We start from the raw sequence: 22,789 nt of genomic DNA, 5'->3' as shown, positions 1-22,789 counted from the left end.
CGGCCCGGTACCGAGTACCCCACAGCCCTGGGAGGGCGACCCAGATCCAGTTACAGAGCAGATTTCTTTCTTACTGCCTAAGGTTGGGGCGGCATGAATCATCAGATAGGTTCCCTTTAAATTAACATGCATTAATATACTGTAATGAAACCTTCTGAGTACATATTGTATAAAGTGGACTGATCATTTGGGTAATTCCTGTGAGCTTCCTGGAAAGAGTGGGGGCGGGAGAACTAAAAACAAAAAAAAAGTCTAAAACAAAAAAAACGAAAAAAAAAATGCTCAATTAATTATGATGTTGTGCTAAACATACTCATGTGTGTTTGGTAAGATGCCATTGTTTGTCAAGGGCCCTGGTCCACTCTCAATCCTCCCATCTGAAACTATTCTATGAATACAATGGTTAACCCTTACTTATAAGCTTCTCTAAAATAAAGTGAGGCTCTCTTGCCACCTAGTGGCCACACGGTGCAATTAAGCTCTTTAAAGCAGACTGGCTAGGACAGATAGATGTATAGATGGATAGTCAGATTGGCAGACAAATATGTATAAGGGCTCATGCAGACAACCGTATTTTAGATCTGAGTGCAATCTGACAAACCCTCGGATCGCACCAATATTATTCTATGGGGGCCGTGCACATATCTGATTTTTACCTTTGACCGAATCGGTCCTCGAAGAAAATTGTGGCATGCCCAAGTTGGAGCCAATTATAAGATCACACTCAGCCACTGAGTTGGTGGAAAACATTGAACTGCACTCGGATCACATCTGAGTGCAGTTCACTTGTCACGGACTGACACAATGGAAAATTTTCTTTCCATCTTCTCCTCACCCCAGAAGAATTGGATCACACTGTGCTGACACTCTGAATAGTCGGCTTGATTGTCTCAGATGAGAGAATATACGCCGGTGTGACCCTAGCCTAAAAGTGGAACATTTTCAATGATATAGTTGTGTGGCCTGCATTATACAATATGTAAGTATTCACATTTCTGTTACAGATATCATGGATGAAGGTTTCCAGGTACCGGTGTCTATAGCAGAGAGATACAAAGTTGGAAGAACCATAGGAGATGGAAATTTTGCCATAGTGAAAGAGTGTATAGAAAGGCAAGTAACAATTATTCTCTTATTCTCCGGAGAACTCACTAATTATTATATCACTAGGATCATATTGATGAGCTAAGGTGCAGAAAGGTCATCAATACCAGATTTGGAGGAAGTCCGGCATTTACCGATCATTTGAATGGCAGCTGATCTGTAGTTCCCGACTGCATTTGTTAAACTATTGACAGAGCTAGAACTTTCAGCTCCGCAACTGATCACATGTGGTCACCATCAAAGCTGAGAACAGCTGATCCGACTCCCACTGATCGGATACTGTTTACCTACAGTTGTGGCCAAAAGTACTGGCACCCCTGCAATTCTGTCAGATAATACTCAGTTTCTTCCTGAAAATGATTGCAAACACAAATTCTTTGGTATTATTATCTTCATTTAATTTGTCTTAAATTAAAAAACACAAAAAGAGTTGTCCTAAAGCCAAACTGGATATAATTCCACACCAATCATAAAAAAGAGGGTGGACAAAAGTATTGGCACTGTTCGAAAAATCATGTGATGCTTCTCTAATTTGTATTTAACAGCACCTGTAACTTACCTGTGGCACCTAACAGGTGCTGGCAATAACTAAATCACACTTGCAGCCAGTTAACATGGATTAAAGTTGACTCAACCTCTGTCCTGTGTCCTTGTGTGTACCACATTGAGCATGGAGAAAAGAAAGAAGACCAAAGAACTGTCTGAGGACTTGAGAAACCAAATTGTGAGGAAGCATGAGCAATCTCAAGGCTACAAGTCCATCTCCAAAGACCTGAATGTTCCTGTGTCTACCGTGCGCAGTATCATCAAGGAGTTTAAAGCCCATGGCACTGTGGCTAACCTCCCTAGATTTGGACGGAAAAGAAAAATTGAAAAGAGATTTCAACGCAAGATTGTGTGGATGTTGGATAAAGAACCTCGACTAACATCCAAACAAGTTTAAGCTGCCCTGCAGTCCGAGGGTACAACAGTGTCAACCCGTACTATCCGTCGGCGTCTGAATGAAAAGGGATTGTATGGTAGGAGACCCAGGAAGACCCCACTTCTTACCCCGAGACATAAAAAAGCCAGGCTGGAGTTTGCCAAAACTTACCTGAAAAAGCCTAAAACGTTTTGGAAGAATGGTCTCTGGTCAGATGAGACAAAAGTAGAGCTTTTTGGGCAAAGGCATCAACATAGAGTTTACAGGAGAAAAAAAGAGGCATTCAAAGAAAAAAACACGGTCCCTACAGTCAAACATGGCGGAGGTTCCCTGATGTTTTGGGGTTGCTTTGCTGCTTCTGGCACTGGACTGCTTGACCGTGTACATGGCATTATGAAGTCTGAAGACTACCAACAAATTTTGCAGCATAATGTAGGGCCCAGTGTGAGAAAGCTGGGTCTTCCTCAGAGGTCATGGGTCTTCCAGCAGGACAATGACCCAAAACACACTTCAAAAAGCACTAGAAAATGGTTTGAGAGAAAGCACTGGAGACTTCTAAGGTGGCCAGCAATGAGTCCAGACCTGAATCCCATAGAACACCTGTGGAGAGATCTAAAAATGGCAGTTTGGAGAAGGCACCCTTCAAATATCAGGGACCTGGAGCAGTTTGCCAAAGAAGAATGGTCTAAAATTCCAGCAGAGCATTGTAAGAAACTCATTGATGGTTGCCGGAAGCGGTTGGTCGCAGTTATTTTGGCTAAAGGTTGTGCAACCAAGTATTAGGCTGAGGGTGCCAATACTTTTGTCTGGCCCATTTTTGGAGTTTTGTGTGAAATGATCAATGTTTTGCTTTTTGCTTCATTCTCTTTTGTGTTTTTTCATTTAAGACAAATTAAATGAAGATAATAATACCAAAGAATTTGTGATTGCAATCATTTTCAGGAAGAAACTTAGTATTTTAATCTGACAAAATTGCAGGGGTGTCAATACTTTTGGCCACAACTGTAGATTGCGAAATCAGTAATAACATAGTAGTAAACACCCCTTTAAAGGAAGTCTGTCAAACTCAATTTAAACTAATCAAATGTTCATTTACAGGTTTCATAAAAATCATTCGTGTGATGTTTTCATAGGTTTGATTATACAGAAAATGATATTTGTGGGTGCTTGGTGCACCCTGTGTCCTGAACTCTCAGTGCACCGTTCCACCCCTCCCCCTTTGCTGATTGACAGCGCAGTCTGCACTGAACACAGCCATGCGCGCACACACTGACCCTGCAGAAGTGGAGTGCACATGGCTCTATCAGTGCAGGAGTCAAGCAGGTGCGCACACATCCATGCCTCCTGTCTGTTATGGCTCCTGCACTGACACTGTGTGCATGTAGGCAGACCGAGCCACTGGTAAGACGTCCATGATGATATAGAGCGCAGCACTGAGCCGCCTCCTTCATGTGGTCATAGCGTGCAATTATAAATGCTTCTACTTGCAGATATTAGTAACAGACACTTACATAACTTTTTTCAATTAGGTGATGGCATATAGTTAGGAAATGCCATAATTTTCAGCTCAGTGTGGATCCGACTGCTGAGACCCCACCAATAAAGAGAATGAAGGGGCCACAGTTGTAGTTAAACACTGCGTTTCCTTCTAAGCTTATCCTGCACAGTAAGGCTTACTGCGCTGGTTGCACAGGTTGTTGTAGCACAGACACTATGAAAAACTGTAACGGAGCCACAACACTATATCTGTACTGTGGCCCCTCTATTCTCAGGACCAGCAGTGGTCCAGGTTGTCACACCCTCACCGTTCAAATAATGGTGATACATCCTAGTGAGATACCAACACTTTGAGATGGAAAAAAAATCTTAAAGGGAATCTGTCAGTAGGATGAACCCTCCTAAGCTGTCTATATGGGCATGTAGGTCATACGAAGCAGAATAAAAAGACACATTGATATCTGTTATCCGATATCTTATTTCATAGATCTATACATTTTTGTTAATATGGCTATGAGCTGTTAAGATCTATGGGCCAGACGTAGATCTTCCTGAGAATCTGAATCCAGAGATTTTTTTTACATGAAATGGAGCGTTACTAATGTGAGACCTGTAGATCAAGAGAGCAGACTGTCAGTCATTACATGTCTCACACTGGTAACGCTCCCTTTCATTTATAATAAGCTCTGGAGGCAGATTCTCAGGGAGATCTATGTCCAGCCCATAGATCTTAACAGCTCATTTAAATATTAAGAAAAATGTGGATTTCTCTGGAATAAGTGTCCTCAGGACCGTCGGGGAATGCAAGTGATGAGGTCGCTGTTTCAGAGCGTGAACTGCCGTGACCTCATTACTTGCATTCTTCCACGGTCCGAAGGTCACAGCAGGTCAGTTTTTCATTCATTCATTCTCCTCTGCTTGCTGGCAGAGCAGGGGAGAATGGATGACAGCTGCGTTCAGCACCTGCCTCTGGGGAACAGCGTCTTACAGTAGCGCTTCTTCCCCGGCGGCCGTCCAGTGTGCACTGTTCCCCGTGTGCACGTGTGTGGGAGGTTTTGCGGCCCGTGCGTCTGGGAGAAAACGGACATGTCAGCATGTTTGCACATGGACACACGGTCCGTGAAAACACGCTGACATCTGCATAGACACATTCATTACAATGGGTCTACGTGGGTCAGTGTCTCCGGTACGTGAGAAAACTGTCACTACACGTACCGCAGACACTGATGTGTGAAACCAGCCTCCAAATACTAGTGCTATTATTTGCATGAGTTTTGCAGTAAAGCACATTGGGAATAACCACTTATGTGACTCAGTGTGATATTAACAGCTTTTACTCACATTGTGGCTCCAAGAGCAGCATTTTATATGTATGCTTGCCCTTGAACCAACCCCCATGTTAGGATACACACTGTCACTACCTGGCTCCGGTTTGTTTTGAATATATTGTATACTCCTTGGTTTTTGAATGCCGTTTGGACCTTTTTCTAATTTTTGTAATTGGCTTTCATTAAAAATATTGCACCATTTGGCTTTTATAGGATTTTTATCTCCCTCCATATTATTGGCTGCAGAATGAGTTAACTAAGGATTCACCAGTGAGCTTGTTCTTACAGGGAGTTTATTAGGTTTTTAAGGGCTCATACTCAATGCGAGAAACTTGGAGGAGTCTCGCACGTCAATACCCGGCACTGCCGCCGGCACTCGGATCGGAGCGTTCAGCTGCATGTATTTCTATGTGAGTATGAGCCCTTACTGTCTATTACTGACCACTGTTAATTTATGACCACATGAAAGAACAGCTCAACTTAGATGCAGTCTGTCTGTAGTCATAAACAAGATGAGAGGAGCATAGTAAAGAGATACATAGAGTTACAAACTCCCCTTCAGAACTAGTTCACTTATGAATTTTCAGCTAACTCATTCAGCAGTCAGTAATCGCCTAAAAAAGCACACAGTAAAGTAAATTTTTAAGTTAAAAAAAGTCAATAAAAATGTAAAAGTATAATGAATAAAACCCCAGCACATAACATTTGGGTTCATCTTTGAAATGATTTTTCTGCTCATGTCAGCTTGGAGCACAAACAGAATCACATTGCAGACCCTCCACTGTAATAATATATGCACTTCAGATTTATTACAGCCCAAATTGTCTCTCAGACATTTTAAGAGCTCCCTAAGGGATCCCGGCGTCCATTACTTGTGGACATAGCTGATGTATTGTACAAAGTTTGTATCTCAGTAATCTCGACACATGTAGAGTCTATCACTGGGTACAATAAATTTCTACTGTCCTGCAAGTTCAAGTGTTAAATTACAATTGTAGGGTAGACAGAAGGATGAAGATAACGTATTTGCTTGAATATAGAGATTTTCAACATCTAATCGAAGGTTACTGCGGTTTTGAATTTTTCTAATAAAGGTATTGTAACTTTAAAGGGGAGCTGACAGCTGATAGATGCATGCTACCCGATCAACAGGCTGCATGACTTCAGCCAGGTATGTTTGACTCTGAAATGCTGAGGCATTTCAGACTGAGACAGCTTAAAAACCGTCGGTGACTGAGCCGCACGGGAGACTAGACGGAAAAGCAGATGTGATGGACAAGCCGTGATGCAGCGTAGTCCAATGTTCCGGGGTCAGATACCAAGAGAGCACATAGTAAACTAAAGACAAAGTCAGGTCACGGTCTGAGGTCAGAATACCAGGAAGGTCAGAGCAAAGGAGCTAGGCAAACAGATGGTCAGAACGAGGTCCAAGGTCAGGCAGCAATAGATCAACAGAGCATAGAAATATAAGGCAAACCACTGAGCAAATGCTACATCTGGCAGAGATCTGGGACCGACAGCTTAGCTGAGTAATCAATTGGAACAGGGAACACCTGAAGGAAGCTCAGCACCTCCCAGTCTCAGATTGTACAGCTGAGCTGTCAATCAAAATACCAACAGCTCAGCATGCCCTGCACTAGATTGGATGATTGAGCTGTCAGTCGCTGCGTCAAAGATACACTGAGCGGAGGATTTGTGAAAGCAGATCCCCAGTGACTTCTGCCTGACCTTTTCCTTAGGGTAGGTTTACACGACCGTTTAAAAAATTGTTTGGAGTTTCATCCAGAAAAGTTGGGCGACTTATTTCTCTCTTATCATCTGTGTGCAGTCCATATGCAATATTTTTTTTTGCTGCAGATATTAATGATTTACAGTACAAGACCAATTACAATTTTGTATATTACTGAATTGCAATGTATCCGTAAATATCGGATGCTATGATGTGGCACCAGTAGATTTTAACGGACAGCACTCGGACCAATGTTATTCAATGGGGCAGTTAAGACGAGCGATTTTTTTTTCACTGACCAAATTGGCGTGTGAAAGAAATCGCAGTATGCACAAATTTCTTTCGTAAATCGGATGAGACTCACCAATTCATTTTTATGGGTTCTCAAAAAACATCGAACGCCACAGCATAGCATGTGATTCTTACTGAGACATTGCAATTCTGTAACATAGGAAACTTAAAATGTGTTGTAAACGATTTATAGCTGCTGTAAGAAAACGGATTGCATATGGATGACAAGTGAGATAACAATCATCCCGCTTTTCTGAAGCTCTGAATTATTTTTTTGTACCTTCCTTTACGGGGAAAACTACTGCATTCTGCGATTTTTTTTGTCACGATTCGGTCAGTGAAAACAATGGCTCATCTGCCCTTCCCCATTGACTAACATTGGTCCGAGTTCTGTCTTCATTTTTCACAGATACCACTCGGACCCTAAATACAGTCATGTGAATGAGCCCTTAGATTGACAGGCGTCTTCCTGCACGCGAGTATAAGGAGAGACCTGGCAGCAGATGGGGAGAAGCCGCTGGGGACCAACCTTTCCAATTAGTCTCCCGTGCGACTTGGTCCCCTTCATATCCTGATATCCCCTTCTTGATCCGATAACGTAATTTACAATTATTCGGTTTCTCATTTGTTTAACCCAATTCCAAAATAAAATCAGATGTTTGTCAATGATAACGTCTTACAGGATTAGGAGTAGCAGATCAGATTTACAAGAAGACAATCCACTTATCAAACCATATTATCTTTGGTCTTGACCCAAAAGGTCTAAAATAACTCAAAAAGTCTAATTATTACATTATGTGCAAGAAATATAACCGACGTGATGAATAATGGAAAAAGGTCCGACCTTACCGACGTGTAATGCCAATGTATAGCCGCTCAGCCTATATCAGTCTCCAACGTAATGGTGAACGAGGCCAAGAACTTAATTAATGCCCCGAATATAAACTGTATTAATATTGGTAACAGAGAAAATATGAAGCGATGATTGTAGGATGATTAATGAGCAACAATAAGGAGCAGCTGCACGGTTTAGCAGATGGATGAACTATATTGGAGCTTTCAATAAAATGTACAGTATGTAAATTGTTCCTAGGCGCAGCTGGAAAAAAATAGCGGTTTAGAAATGAATGACATAAGATAACAATTACATGTAACAATGCCTTTGATCCTTCATTTTAATCGTCATAATTAAATATTGCAAAGCAATAATAATTAAGGTTTTCTTTTTATTACGTCGCTTTAGCTCACATCAGGGGTGGACACTGACAGCTTGGGGCCCCTGTACAAGAAATGTGTCCGGGCCCCCTTCCTTTTATGGCAACAAATATATATATATACAGTATATATATATATATATATATATATATATGTATATATATATATATATAGCCACACACACTTACAATATATATATTGCATAGTCTCCTTTATTATGTATATTGCAGTCCCTTTATTATTCAGTGCCTTCTCTTGTTATGTATAGTACCATCCCTTACATATTGGATTATATAGAGCCCTGTTTTTTATTACATACCATCCTGTCTTGTTAGCTGTATAATGCAATGATGGCTGATGGAGCATGGGAAAGCTTCCTTTCTAATGGAGGAGATGATGGACTGGTTGTCTGGTCACCGGCTCCTCCATCAGCAGTCATTTTATATCTTAAAAGAGAGGGGACTATGTAATAAAAGAGGGCGCTGTGAATAACAAAATGAACAAGAATACACAATGTAAGAGACAGCACTCTACATAATAGCAGAGGAAGTTATACAATAAGGGACGGCCCCATATATAACTAGAGAGGATGGTACGTAATAAAGGACGGTGTTATACATAATAAAAGAGGAAACTATGTAACTAAAGATGGTGTTATTCAGAATTAGTGAGTCCACTATATACTAAGGGACTGTGTTAGACATAATAAGCGATAATAATGTCTTCCTCCACCTCCCCTGTTCCTAAGTCCATTATAAGTCCCCCTTCCTCCCTTCCCAATCCCCCACACCACTCAATGTCCTCCTCCCCCCGCATCCCATTATTGTCCTCTCCCCCCCATCATTGCCCATTCCACCACCTCCATCATTTCCTGCTCCCCACCACCCCCATTATTGCCCTTTCCACCACCACCATCATAATCCTTTCCACCACCACCATCATTGCATTCTCCACCACCACCCCATCATTGTTCTTTCCATCACCTCCATCATTGCTTTTTCCGCCACCACCTCCATCATTTCCTCCCCCTCCACCCCCATTATTGCCCTTTCCACCACCTCCATCATTACCTTCTCCCCCACACCATCATTTCCCATTCCACCAACTCCATCATTTCCTCCTCCCCACCATTCCCATCATTGCCCTCTCCATTACCCCATCATTGCCTTCTCCCCATTACCCCCATCATTGCTCTCTCCTCCACCTACACACACAGACACACACAGCACCTCTCACTTCTCCTCATGCTCTCCCACAGCTGAAGCATCACCGTCGCCAGCAGCTTCCTCTCTCTGGCACAGACGGTCGCTGAATGATTATGTCATCCAGCGGCGCTGCTGTCTGTGTGAGAGGAAGTGCTGGCAGGAAGCTGGATGATTCTCTGCAGTTCTGCTCCGCTGCTATTTTCTCTTGTAGGCAGTGGATCACTCCCTGCCCGCCGTTCATGAGGGCAATCTGGCCTGGAGCCCCCCGGAGCCTCGGGGCCGGATAAACAGGCCAGATTGCCCTCATTATTAGCCACCCTGCGGGAGCCCTCCTCCACCTCCGGGCCTCAGTGCAGCCGCAAAGGCTGCACATGCGGTATGTCCGCCCATGGCTCACAAAGTAATTAGCACAGATCTCCAAGTCCCCCCAATACTGAAGCTCGTTTGGCTCAGGATACGTGTGAAAGTCTCTTTTTCTCTCTGGTGCTATATGTGCTTGTAGTTTAGAATAATTTTTTGCTGCTATTATAGAAATCAGATCATAATACACCGACTTTCTTGTGCTGTGTGATACTTAAATCTCAAAAAATCCAAACCTGTTAAATGTCTGGCCACATCTCCGATTCAAAGTCCCCAACGTGACCACATTCACATTCATTATGTTATCAGCATTCTAAGATCTTAGACTGGGTGTTGTCTAATGGTCAAAGTCGCTGTGCAGTACTTAAAGGGGCAACCCACTTCTATTTTCATATTAAAAACTGGTCCAGCGTGGTGTAAAAAATTTAAAAAAATCACCTACTGATCCCCCTGCTGCTACTCCATACCACTATCAGAGTCCCAGTCTCTTTGCTTACTTTTCTGGCAGAGATGGGAAATGACCGCTGCAGCCAATCACTGGCCATATAGTAGTGAGGCTTTACTCATGTTTTGACCGCTCTTTGGCTGCAGCGATTACTTATTATCCTTATTATCCATTGCATAAGAGGAAACTGGAAGGCTGTCAGAGGACCCAGAAAATGATATGGAAGAATGGTTGGGATTGGTAGATGACTTTTATTTTTAAGACTATGGTGGGTCTGATTTGAAGTAAAAAAAAATAGGTGAACAACTCCTGTAAGCTTTTTCACTAGGCTTTGTATATTTATATGTCTCCTCCTCAGATACATGGAAAAACAATGATCGTAGCAGTGATGGTGATGAGCTGCCTGCAGTGGTGGTGGTGAGCTGCCTGCCGTGGTGGTGGTGAGCTGCCTGCCGTGGTGGTGATGAGCTGCCTGCCGTGGTGGTGGTGAGCTGCCTGCCGTGGTGGTGGTGAGCTGCCTGCCGTGGTGGTGGTGAGCTGCCTGCCGTGGTGGTGGTGAGCTGCCTGCCGTGGTGGTGGTGAGCTGCCTGCCGTGGTGGTGGTGAGCTGCCTGCAATGGTGGTGGTGAGCTGCCTGCCATGGTGGTGGTGAGCTGCCTGCCATGGTGGTGGTGAGCTGCCTGCCATGGTGGTGGTGAGCTGCCTGCAATGGTGGTGGTGAGCTGCCTGCAATGGTGGTGGTGAGCTGCCTGCAATGGTGGTGGTGAGCTGCCTGCAATGGTGGTGATGAGCTGCCTGCAATGGTGGTGATGAGCTGCCTGCAATGGTGGTGATGAGCTGCCTGCAATGGTGGTGATGAGCTGCCTGCAATGGTGGTGGAGAGCTGCCTGCCATGGTGGTGGTGAGCTGCCTGCCATGGTGGTGGTGAGCTGCCTGCCATGGTGGTGGTGAGCTGCCTGCCATGGTGGTGGTGAACTGCCTGCCATGGTGGTGGTGAGCTGCCTGCAATGGTGGTGGTGAGCTGCCTGCAATGGTGGTGGTGAGCTGCCTGCCATGGTGGTGGTGAGCTGCCTGCCATGGTGGTGATGAGCTGCCTGCAATGGTGGTGATGAGCTGCCTGCAATGGTGGTGATGAGCTGCCTGCAATGGTGGTGATGAGCTGCCTGCAATGGTGGTGATGAGCTGCCTGCATTGTGTGAAGGGTTCACACAGTGTCAATTAGTAAAAAGATAATAAGGTGCCTTGAGTTGTAACACTGAGGAGGGAGGGCCAGACAAGACTCAGAAAGTAGCGCATTATATCCCCGATGAACAGAACACTTAGGCTGGTTTCACATTTGCGTTAAAACAACGCTGCGCCCTGTGTCGTTAAGCCCCGCCCCGAGCCGGCTCCCTGCCCGCCCCATCCGGGATCACCACCTACTTTCGCATTTGCACGCATGCGATCGGCGCACCCTATCTTTAGCATAGGGTGCGCAGATCATGCGCTGCCAGTGTGAAAGTAGCGTGCTGCGCACTTTTGACGGTGCGCCGTGCGCGCCGAAATGCAGCATGTTGCATTTCGGCGCGCACGGCGCATCGTCAAAAGTGCGCAGCACGCTACTTTCACACTGGCAGCGCATGATCTGCGCACCCTATGCTAAAGATAGGGTGCGCCGATCGCATGCGTGCAAATGCGAAAGTAGGCGGTGATCCCGGATGGGGCGGGCAGGGAGCCGGCTCGGGGTGGGGCTTAACGACGCAGGGCGCAGCGTTGTTTTAACGCAAATGTGAAACCAGCCTTAATACTTCTTTTTACTACTGAACTTTGTCTCTCCAGCTGCTGTGCTTTGTATACGCAGTGACAGGGATGGCAGATCTTAATAGTATGAAAAAGTATTGAGTGCTTGTTTCATTGGGGAAGAAGCACTGTACCGATCGCAAAGGAAGGAGTGGCAGCTAGTGATGAGCGAGTATACTCATTGCTCGAGATTTCCCGAGCATGCTCAGGTGATCTCCGAGTATTTGGATGTGCTTGGAGATTTAGTTTCTGTCACCGTAGCTGCATGATTTGTGGCTGTGTGAGGGAAGGCCAGGGCCGTATTTATGGCCAAGGATATCGGGGCATCTGTGCCCTGGCCTCCCATCACATGAAAACAATGTCCATTAGTCCAGCATACCTGTGACTTCAGGTCCAGCATCATTCAGGTTCCTTTTGCGCCACTGAAGGCTGTCTGCAAACATTTTCGCATGGACTGAGTCACAGTCTATTTCAACTTTCAAAAAGACAACTTTACTGTATTAATTTCTCAGCACATCTAAATATTTCACAGCAGTATTCACATGTTTCACATTACACCTCTCTTCCTCTTTCCCTCTACTTCTCTCACTGTCACACAGCATGTTCTCAGGTTGGACCATCTCATACAGTTCCTCAGCATTCTCCCTGTTTAGCTCTGCCACGGTTAGACACTCCTCTGCTTGTTTGGCCCCAGACATAAGATCATCTGTTCCCGAAGTCAGTTGCCACATGGAGAGTTACCTGCCCTTCTGTACTGTCTCCTATGGTGACACAGCATTCTCCCAGTCCAAACTTACTGCATTTGGAAGTTCCCTCAGCTGTTTCGCCCCGGTTCTGAGGGCATCAGCCCATGCTATAAGTTGCCACATACTGGAGTCACCTGCGTCACCGTGTTGCCTCTGTTGCTGCCTTAAGTTCCTGTTCCAAGCCTGTTTTGATTCTCTGCTGCTCTATCCGGTAGCTATGAATGGCTGGGCTTCTCCCTTAAATGTTTCGTGGTCACTGCTACAATTCTGGACACTGAAGTCCGTGCTATTTTCCTGAGCACTTAAGCCCATGCAGGCAGTATGGGCACCGTGGCCCGTCTGACTCCTATCAGGAAGTCCTTACTATCTTAACTGCTTATGTACAATGCTATACCTACAACTTCAATGTACCCCATCTTGTGGCTAAATTCGGGTACTGCACTTTCCCTTCAGTATGTCAATACTATAATGTATAGCAGAACATATATAGCAGGGCATTTTCTAACAGTCAATCCCACATGTATTCAGGCTATCTAGCAGCCACAAATCATGTAGCTATGGTGACAGAAACTAAATCTCCGAGCACATCCAAATACTCGGCGATCACACGAGCATGCTCGGGAAATCTTGTGTAACGAGTAAACTTGCTCATCACTAATGGAAGTTGCGCTCAGTGAATTCCACAGCTCCCGGATTTGTCAGTGGGCACCTCCGTTTGAGGGCCCCTTCACACGTTTGCTTAAAAAAAATGTACATGTGAGATGGTCTGTTTTTACCATCCGTGTGGTTTTCTATTGGCCGTCCATGTGTACCATCCATATGACAAGTATAGGAATAGAATGCAGAATAGAAGTGACAGATTTTTATGTGTTAGAGATTTGGAAAGTTAGAGATGGATAGATATAAAACACAAACCAAGGATGTACACCAGCGCCCTATTGACAGGGGTAAAAAGGATACAGATAAAGTGATAAAGCTGCAGACGGAATCACGGATCCTGTGTGATAGACCGTAAAAAATGTCAACATAGAAACAAACATGAATAGTCCTTCACGCTATTCACTGTACATGCTGTAAATCATCAATAATCAATTGCATCAATTTTCATAGAAAAAAGGACCAAAAACTGCATATTGGAACAACATGAAAAGATAAATTAATAAAAGGGTAACAATACATAGCCTGTTAAAATGCCCTTCCCAGCCTAAAAATACCAGCTGGCAGTCGCCCCAGAAGTTAAGCATCACATGACATACTCCAGTTCTGCCACTTGGCCTTCGTTCTTCACCAAAGGCTCCGGTGCATTGGCATATCATAATTTTCATAGATCATAGATCGCAGATCATAGTTTTTGAAGGTTGTGAATTGTCCATGAACACAGCTGACATGAGGCCCCGGTGTTAGTAATGGAGAGTTGTCTATCAGACAGCTCCATTACTAACCAATAAAATAGACACATACAAAAAATACTTTATTTATATAAACACTCCCCGACAGTTTCCCTAGTTCACCACTTTATTAAAAGAAAACAAAATCCCACTCAGGTCAGACATAATCCGACGTAGTCCAGTAAATGGAAACCTGAAAAGTAAATACAGAGAAAAAAACTAAATACACTTTCCCTTGTTTTCGACTTTATTTTTTAAAAAATGTTCCCACGCAGGTCCGACATAGTCCACCGAATCCAGGGAAGTCCATCAAATCCGCCGTACAAAGTCTATTGAGGCCCCATAGGCTTTGCCAACAGCTCCATAGACTTTGGACGGAGGATTCGGTGGACTACGTCGGACCTGCGTGGGAATTTTTTTTTAATAAGGTGGTGAACAAGGAAAAATGTCTTTGTTTTCTTTTCCCTGTGTTTTGTGTGTAAGTTCTTTATAATTTTCCATTCACTGGACTACCATGGAGTCACTGGACTGTGTCGGACCAGCTTGGGATTGCTTTTTTTGTAAAGTAGTGAACTAGGGAAAAATCGATTTAAATAAAGTACATTTTTGTGTGTTATTGTTTATTTTCATTGGTTAGTAATGGGGGTGTCTGATAGACTTCTCTTCATTACTAACACAAGGGCTTGTTGTCAGCTGTGTTTTTGGACAATTTATAGCTGACATCAACCCCAAAACCTTTACCTCGAATGCCAACGTACCAAGGCAATTGGGAAGAGCCAAGGCAAAGTGCCAGAACTGATGCATCTAATGTGGGGTGGCACTGATCTGGTATTTATAAGCTGGGAAGGGCCCAATAACCAGGGACTTTCCCAGCCTGATAATATCAGCTCTCAACATAAACACTCAAAGCACTGAGTATCTCTTTTTACACATCTTTAACACATAAAAATCTGTAATTTCTATTCCGCTTTCTCTTCCGGTACCATGTGCGGTGTGAATTGTTATCCGTGCTTCCAGGAAGAAAACAGACATGTCTACGTGTGGGTCACAACATGTGTGCCATGTGACAACATGGACATGTGTGCAGCCCCAAAGATTATAATGAGTGTGCATGAGTACGTATCTCCGGTTTGTGTGAAAATAGACGGCACACGTACAGGAAAAAGACATGTGAAGGAGGCTTGAGTGGACCTGGGGCAACTTCCCTCCACCTCCCACTCCAGCTACCTCTGTTTCTGACTTATTAAATATATGCCAAAAACAAGCCCTTATATTGATGGGAAAATAAGCGCTATGGCTCTTGAAATGTAATTTGTAAAAAAAAAAAAAAAAGATTCTTCATTAAGCAACTTACAAAATATTGCTCTTAGACTGTATCATTATTTTTTAATTTTTGTTTCTAGGTCAACTGGCAGAGAATATGCACTAAAAATCATCAACAAAAGCAAGTGCCGAGGAAAGGTAAGTGGTTTAAATACTTTGCTTTAAAAGAAAGATCCCATTCAGACGTCCATCTTTGACATCAACGTTCTATCCGTGATTTTGACAATAAAAACTGAATAAATACTGTCCTGTTCATCAGTGTGTGGGAAGGGAATGTACAGAGCACTAGGAGACTGCTAGTTAGGCCTCAGTGAGACGTCCGTTTTTCACCAAGTCTATCCATGTACCCATTAAAACCTATAGAGCTTTCTCACGCGTTTCACAGCATTTATTTTTTTTTGCAGACTGTGTGCTGTCAAAAAAAAACACAGTGACATGTACAAGTCTATGAATCCATGAAAATCACGGAACACATGCAGATATCATCAGCGTACAATCCGTGTGCGGTCCATGATTAACATTATAATATTTAGGAGAAGCTTTGGCAATTAGTTATTTACTTATTTTTCTGTACGTGAAAAATTCCTGATGGTAAAAGCTGACACACCGACCAAACACTGATAAAAATCGTATAGAAAACACTTTTGGCCATTTTTTGTGTACATGAAAAGTCACAGATTTCTGAATGAGGCCGTATAATTATTTTCATTTCCCATTGGTCAAGTTGAGATACTGTAAATCTAAAATACCCAATTTTATTTTTGGGCCACGCAGTACTTCAATGTGACTTCCGCTGTTAGATTTCAGGTGATGGATCATTGCTTCTAGGAGAGAATAGATACAGGTGCTGTATAGTAGCACACTGACTGCCTATAAGCTGCGGTATATGCATCAGTCCTTGTACTCGTTGGCCTTTAAATAATATACATTAACATTTTTGGATCTGTGCACTGGCTGTCCTGTTAGTTGTTTCCTGTCATGGATCACTATCTGTGGGTATCTCCAGACTGTTTATTTCATGATGTGCAATCCACCATTACAAGAGTTCTCTTTCACAACAACCAACAAGTTTCCAACATGACAATAGTACACACATAAACGTAGTGAGACCCCCAGAGGACACATCATCATATAACATACTCTGGCCACCATATTTAGTCTACTACTAGAGAGAGTGGATTTGGCAACTTCTGAAAACATTCACACCAGTGACTGCTCATTATTGTTGCTGTTAGGCTGGTTTCACACTAGCGTTCGATCGCGCAGCGCATCGTGCGCTATCAGGCGCAAGCGCAATGTTCCCCTATCTTTAACATGGTGATCGCAGGGTCTTGCGAATGTACGCGCTAATCAGCGTTTAGCGTGCGCTGCGCATATTACAGGTGTGCCCAGACGCGCCGAACGTTTCATGTTGCATTTTTTGTTCCGCCTACATACCTAAAAAAATCGCGCGTGCACGTGTGCGCTCGGTGTGCGCCCAAAAATAGCATTACAGTCTATGTGATCGCTGACGAGCGCTTGGCACCGCGCACGTCAGCGCATTGTGCGCGCACGCACTTTGAGTAAACAATGTCTAGACACTTGTCTAAAACTCCCCCTAAACAAGCAACATTGTTTGGGAGGAGTGTAGATAAAAGAAGGTGTCTTCAGGGACAATTACTCTACTGACAGCCTTGCAGAGACCAGAAAAGAGTCTAGAAGAGCCTTTACAAGTGTGGATTCAATCTTCAGGAGCCAAAATGTGAGTATTCTTCAACATAATGTCTGTGCGTCCTGTACAATTTTATAATGTACTAATGTTTAATTTGTTTTCATTTCAACATGTCTTCTTCTGGATCGGTCTATTCGCCATCTCGGCAAGAACTGGCCCAAGCTGATCGTGAGGTGAGAATCTTGCTGCCTTTGGGTAAGTATAGCTGCCTCTAGAAACGTGTTTTATTTTTTTATTTCTTTACAGACATCGGACACGGGCAGTGAAGATGGAGTGCGGGAGCGGTCTGAGCGGGAGAATTCAGAGCGGGAGCAGCGTAGCCAAGTCGTGGCGAGGAGACGCAATGTGAGTATATAATATGCCTTTTTTTTTTTTTTCTGTTTTTATTTTCATCTTTTATCTTGCTTCTTCTCTGTTTCTTTTTCTATCTTTTTCATTCTCCAAAATTACAAACATTCTAATATATTTCTTTTTTTCTAGGTTCCACAACGGGATGACGAAGAAGTCTACATTGACAACGAGCACCTGATCCGCCTCGTTGAGGAGCGTATCCCATTGTGGGACAGCCGTGACCAGCAGTACAAAGACACAGTGGTGACCCGGCAGCTCTAGAATGAGGTGGCCGCAGCGATGATAGATGGCTGGGACAGCGCCTCTGCAGCTTCCAAATGGGCGTTCAGTAAGTATAAAGATGCTCTGTGATACTGCATTGATTTTTTGTCCTGATGGTGCTGGTGCTTTTTTGGCAAGATATATTCTTGCACTGAAAACACCAATGCCATGTGGCACACTGTGATTGATTTTGGTCTTCAACTGCTGCATTGATTTATGGTCCTGATGGTGCTGGTGTTTTTTTGGCAAGATATATTCTTGCATTAAAAACACCAATGCCATGTGGCACACTGTGATTGATTTTGGTCTTCAACTGCTGCATTGATTTATGGTCCTGATGGTGCTAGTGTTTTTTTGGCAAGATATATTCTTGCATTAAAAACACCAATGCCATGTGGCACACTGTGATTGATTTTGGTCTTCAACTGCCACATTGATTGATGGTCCTGATGGTGCTGGTGTTTTTTTGGCAAGATATATTGGTGCATTGAAAACACCAATGCCATGTGGCACACTGTGATTGATTTTGGTCTTCAACTGCTGCATTGATTTATGGTCCTGATGGTGCTGGTGTTTTTTTGGCAAGATATATTCTTGCCTTAAAAACACCAATGCCATGTCGCACACTGTGATTGATTTTGGTCTTCAACTGCCGCATTGATTGATGGTCCTCATGGTGCTGGTGCTTTTGGCAAGATATATTGTAGTGAAAAGTTCAATCTGTTGTGTGCTGATAATTAAGTTGCCTTAAGTGCATTTTATAATTTTTTTTTTTTTTTCCCCAACAGTGAACAAAATCCGCACACATTGGCGCTCGATGAAGGACCGCTTCAACACTGATGTTCGTGCTGAGGGACAGGTTCGGAGTGGTTCAGCGGCAAGGCGCAGAAGAAAGTACCGCTACTATCGAGAGTTGGCTTTCCTGAGACCGGTCCTTGCCAGCAGAGCGTAAGTATTTTTTTTTTTGTTTTGTTATTACTATGTGCTTTTCAATTCAACAGGTGATGCTTCTTGTAAATACATGATACATGTTTTCCCTTTCTTTCCACAGCACTTGGAGCAGCACCCTGCAATCTGTCCCGGGAGCGGTTCTTCATCGATCGACCTCGGACCCATCCCAGCCATCCGACAGCCAGGAAGCATCTTGCAGGTCAGCAACACAGACAGCTGGTGACCAGGAAGCTGGTCCATCAGGTGTTCCCCTGTCCCAGGTCTCTGTCACTGGTTATGCGGGCACTACCCGCCAGCGGCAGAGGGCCTCGGACAGGCCTGTCATGCCCGAGTTCATGCTCTTGAGCGAGGCCTTTAAGGGCAGCCTCAAGGCACTGTCCGCCAGAATGGAAAGTGGTTTTTCCCTGATCGAACGTGGTTTTAACCACATGGAATACCGCTTCCACTATGTCGACCAGCGCCTTGACCGTCTGGAGGCCGACCTCAACAGACCGGCGCACCATTTTTTCAGTAAAATTGAACAGGGCATGGCGGAACACCTTAGTCCTGAGCAACAGCTGAGTGTGTTACAGGCCTGCAACACTGCTTACTTGCAGGCTATGCAGCAGAATCGGTATGTTCAGCAGTCAGTGGTGTCATTTCCAACAGTTCCACCGCTGACTCGCTTTACCACACTACCGACTTCTGCTGCAAACCACTGCACGGCCACATGCATTCCCAGCGAAGCCGGACACCACTACACCACCCCAAGTCTGAGTGCTGCTGGACACTCCTCCGCCACCACCACTATGTCAAGCGCTGCTCCTATATGGAGCACCACCACCGCCAAAGGACCACCAGCTTGGAGCCAAACCACCACAGAACCTGCTTGGGCCACTGACACCACCAGTCAACACCAAAGGAGCACCGCCAGCACTCCTCAGCAACAGAGCACCGCCAGCACTCCTCAGCAACAGAGCACCGCCAGCACTCCTCAGCAACAGAGCACCGCCAGCACTTCTAAGCAACAGAGCACCGCCAGCACTCATCAGCAACAGAGCACCGCCAGCACTCCTCATCTAAGGAGCACCGGCAGCATTCCGCATCAAAGGAGCACCACCACCACTCCTCATCAAAGGAGCACCACCACCACTCCTCATCGAAAGATAACCGCCACCAATTCTCCTCCTCGGAGTCCCCCAAAGAACTTTGCCTGAGGTCCCAGAGAGGCAGCCTCCTGCTCGGAGCACCGACCCAACTTTCTCCCCTTCTAGGAGCACCGCCACTGCCACTTCCAGCAGCACCGCCACCACAGAGCAGCAAAGTGGGGATCCGCATTCCATTTTTTACAGGGCAACGCCACAGTCCACCGTCACCAGGCAGTCAACAAAAGTAAGGCATTCACAGGCTGCCAGTTGGTCCGGGCAGGATATTCCTGCGCCAAAGGAAAAAAAAAAAAAAAACTTTGTTTGTCCATCCACCCTCTACTCCTAATGTCTCTCAACATGCCTCCTTGTCCATTCCAGAGCTCCCTTCCCCCAGTACTTTCGTCGCCCCTTCTCCTAGAACCCCTTCCTCAACCTCCAGTCGTTCCTCATCTCTCCACACACCCAAAGTATCCCAAACTTCCCCCAAAGGTCATTCCTAATAAAATATTTTTTTGTTTGTTTGTTTGTTACAAAATAAATGTGCACTTGTGCTTTCACAAAATCTGGATTGGTTACTGTGTCTATCGCCAACTACACACACTTAGCGTTTTTGCCACCAGTTATCTCCATTACTGACATGTTTCTTGTGTCAGTCTTGGAGATATGTGTTGTCAACTCAACAAATCTACATGACTTGTCTTTTCCATAGCAATCTCTACATTCTTGTAATATTGCACGGTTCCCCAACTCCAGTCCTCATGGCCCACCAACAGATCATGTTGTATGGAATCCTCTTTTTATTTCATTACAACACGATCTGTTGGTGGACCTTGAGGACTGAAGTTGGGGAACCTTGAGTATTAGTGAATTCATGATGCACAAAACACAGCATCATAAATTCACTGATACACCTGGCTACTTGCTAATGGTATTGGGAGTGTAAAAACAGAGAATGCACTCAGTACAGGTATCAAAACAATTTTTTTTATTAACATACCAACAACATGCAATAAATTTTTTTTACAACATTTGCTCTTGCCATTCCACCTGTCCTACATCTGAGTTGAAGTAGCCCGCAAATTGGTCCCTCATTTGGCCAACTTCAACGGATGACCTGAAAGGGTGCTGTGTAAATTCTGGCAAAGGATTAGGAGCAACATCATCAAGATCAAAGTTCAGGTGCTCTCGAAAAATTACAAAATTATGTAGAACAACACAGGCCTTAACCACCTCATCCACTGTTTCCAGTTTAAGATTAATAGCTGTGCCAAGAATGCTCCATCTCGATACAAGTATACCAAAACCACACTCCACTGTTCTCCTGGCCCTGGTCAGCCTGTAATTAAAAATTCTTTTTTGTAGGTCCAAGTCCCGGCTGGAGTAGGGTTTGAGGAGGTTTTTCTGGAACGCTTCATCACCAACCATTACAAATGGCTGTGGCGGACCTTCGGTGTTGGGAAGAGGCCGTGGCATGGGGAAATTGAAGTTGTTGCCATACAACCTCCTGCCCATGTCCGATGTCTTAAAAGCCTGGGAGTCATTCCCACGGCCAAATGCCAAAATGTCCACTGCAATAAACTTACAGTCTGCATCCGCAATGGCCATCAGTACAGTAGAAAAGTACTTTTTGTAGTTATAGAACTCAGAGCCAGTTCTTTTGGGCTTGATAATCCAGATGTGTTTCCCATCCACCGCTCCTAAACAGTTTGGGAAATTGCATACAGTCCAGAATCTTTCGACGATTTCCAACCACTTTGCTGCAGTGGGCATGGGCATGAATTTGGGACAAAGAAAGTTCCAGAGAGCCCGGCAGGTGTCCGCTACAATTCCAGACAACGTGGAGATTCCAATCCGGTACTGGAAGTGCAGTGACGAGAGGGTCTCTCCAGTTGCCAGGAATCTGTAACACAAAGAAAACAATAATTAATATTTGTGTATACGTAATTTTTTTTTTTTACACACGTTTAATTAAAAACCCCCCCAAAAAAAATTCTGCAGCCTTTGGTTCAATACATGCGATGAAAAAATTACCGCAGCTTTTATAGAACTGTAATTTTGCAAGATTTGGAAGAGTACATGTCACAACCAAGAAAAATCAGCAGCCATTGGTTTATGAAAACTACGTACCTTAATGTGACCAGTAGCCGTTCCTCAGGAGTAATCGCACGCCGGAGCTGCGTGTCCTGTCTCCGGATGACTTCTTTTACCTGACCAAGCAAATAGTGAAAGGTTTCTTGGGTCATCAGGGTATAATCCGTAAATTTCTCCGGGTTTGCCTGGAGCTCGCTGTAGAGTGTGTGGTACGCTCCACGGCTCTCCCGGAGTTCAATAATGGGATGTATCCACATACGCCGCTGCTGCCGTCTTCGCTGCCTCTCTCTCTCCCTCTGTTCATGGCAAGCAACGGCATAAGCCTGAGCCATCCTCATGTCCAGATCCAAGTCAAAGTCAAAGCTCTTCCAGCGCAGATCCATGTTTCTCAAGTTAAATGCAAGCAAATGTGAAGAATTCAGCTGTAAAAAGGGGCTATATAAAGAATTTCCATAAGACATGCCCACTGCTGTCTCATTGCTTGAGTGTGTTGCAAGAATTTTCCAAGGATTTTTTCTCTAGTTTATTGCGCATAAAAAATGCAAACGCATGAAAAACGCTTACAAACGCATAAAAACGCTGCGATTTTTTTGTCGTTATGCGCACAATAATGCTACAAAAAAACGCAGCGTTTACAAGCGTTTGTATGCGCTTTTCACATGCGTTTCATGTGCGCTCCTAACGCAGCGCAAAAAAAACGCTAGTGTGAAACTAGCCTTAGGGCTACGTTTACACTACTGTATTTTTGGTCTTATTACTGTTTGTGAAAAAATCAGACAGCTCTCGGACAAATGTTATTCAGTGGAGCAGTGCAGATGAGTGATTTCTTTCACTGACCAAATGTGCATGTAAAATAAATTTCAGCGTGCACAAGTTTCTTCCATAAATTGCATGAGACTCGCCAATTCAAGTCTATGGGTACGCAAAAAAAAAAATCAGATGCCTCACGGAGTCACAGTATAATAT

General features: G+C 44.3%; 1 protein-coding gene across 4 annotated transcripts in view; it reads left to right on the top strand.

Annotated features, from left to right (window-relative positions):
• DCLK1 (doublecortin like kinase 1) overlaps window positions 1–22,789 on the top strand; it is a 575,482-nt gene that overhangs the window by 441,903 nt on the left and 110,790 nt on the right. For all 4 annotated transcript variants that reach the window (XM_073583217.1, XM_073583216.1, XM_073583218.1 and 1 more), the window contains 2 exons: window positions 1,005–1,113; window positions 15,412–15,469. In XM_073583217.1, the coding sequence (XP_073439318.1) occupies window positions 1,005–1,113; window positions 15,412–15,469 (167 nt within the window). The remainder of the gene's footprint in view (window positions 1–1,004; window positions 1,114–15,411; window positions 15,470–22,789) is intronic.

Source organism: Dendrobates tinctorius, unplaced genomic scaffold, assembly GCF_039654945.1.
Source record: "Dendrobates tinctorius isolate UK_male_01 unplaced genomic scaffold, ASM3965494v1 ptg000075l, whole genome shotgun sequence".
Taxonomy (NCBI): domain Eukaryota; kingdom Metazoa; phylum Chordata; class Amphibia; order Anura; family Dendrobatidae; genus Dendrobates; species Dendrobates tinctorius.
The sequence above is the reverse complement of the archived record's forward strand: the minus strand, read 5'-3'. Positions and strand labels throughout refer to the sequence as shown.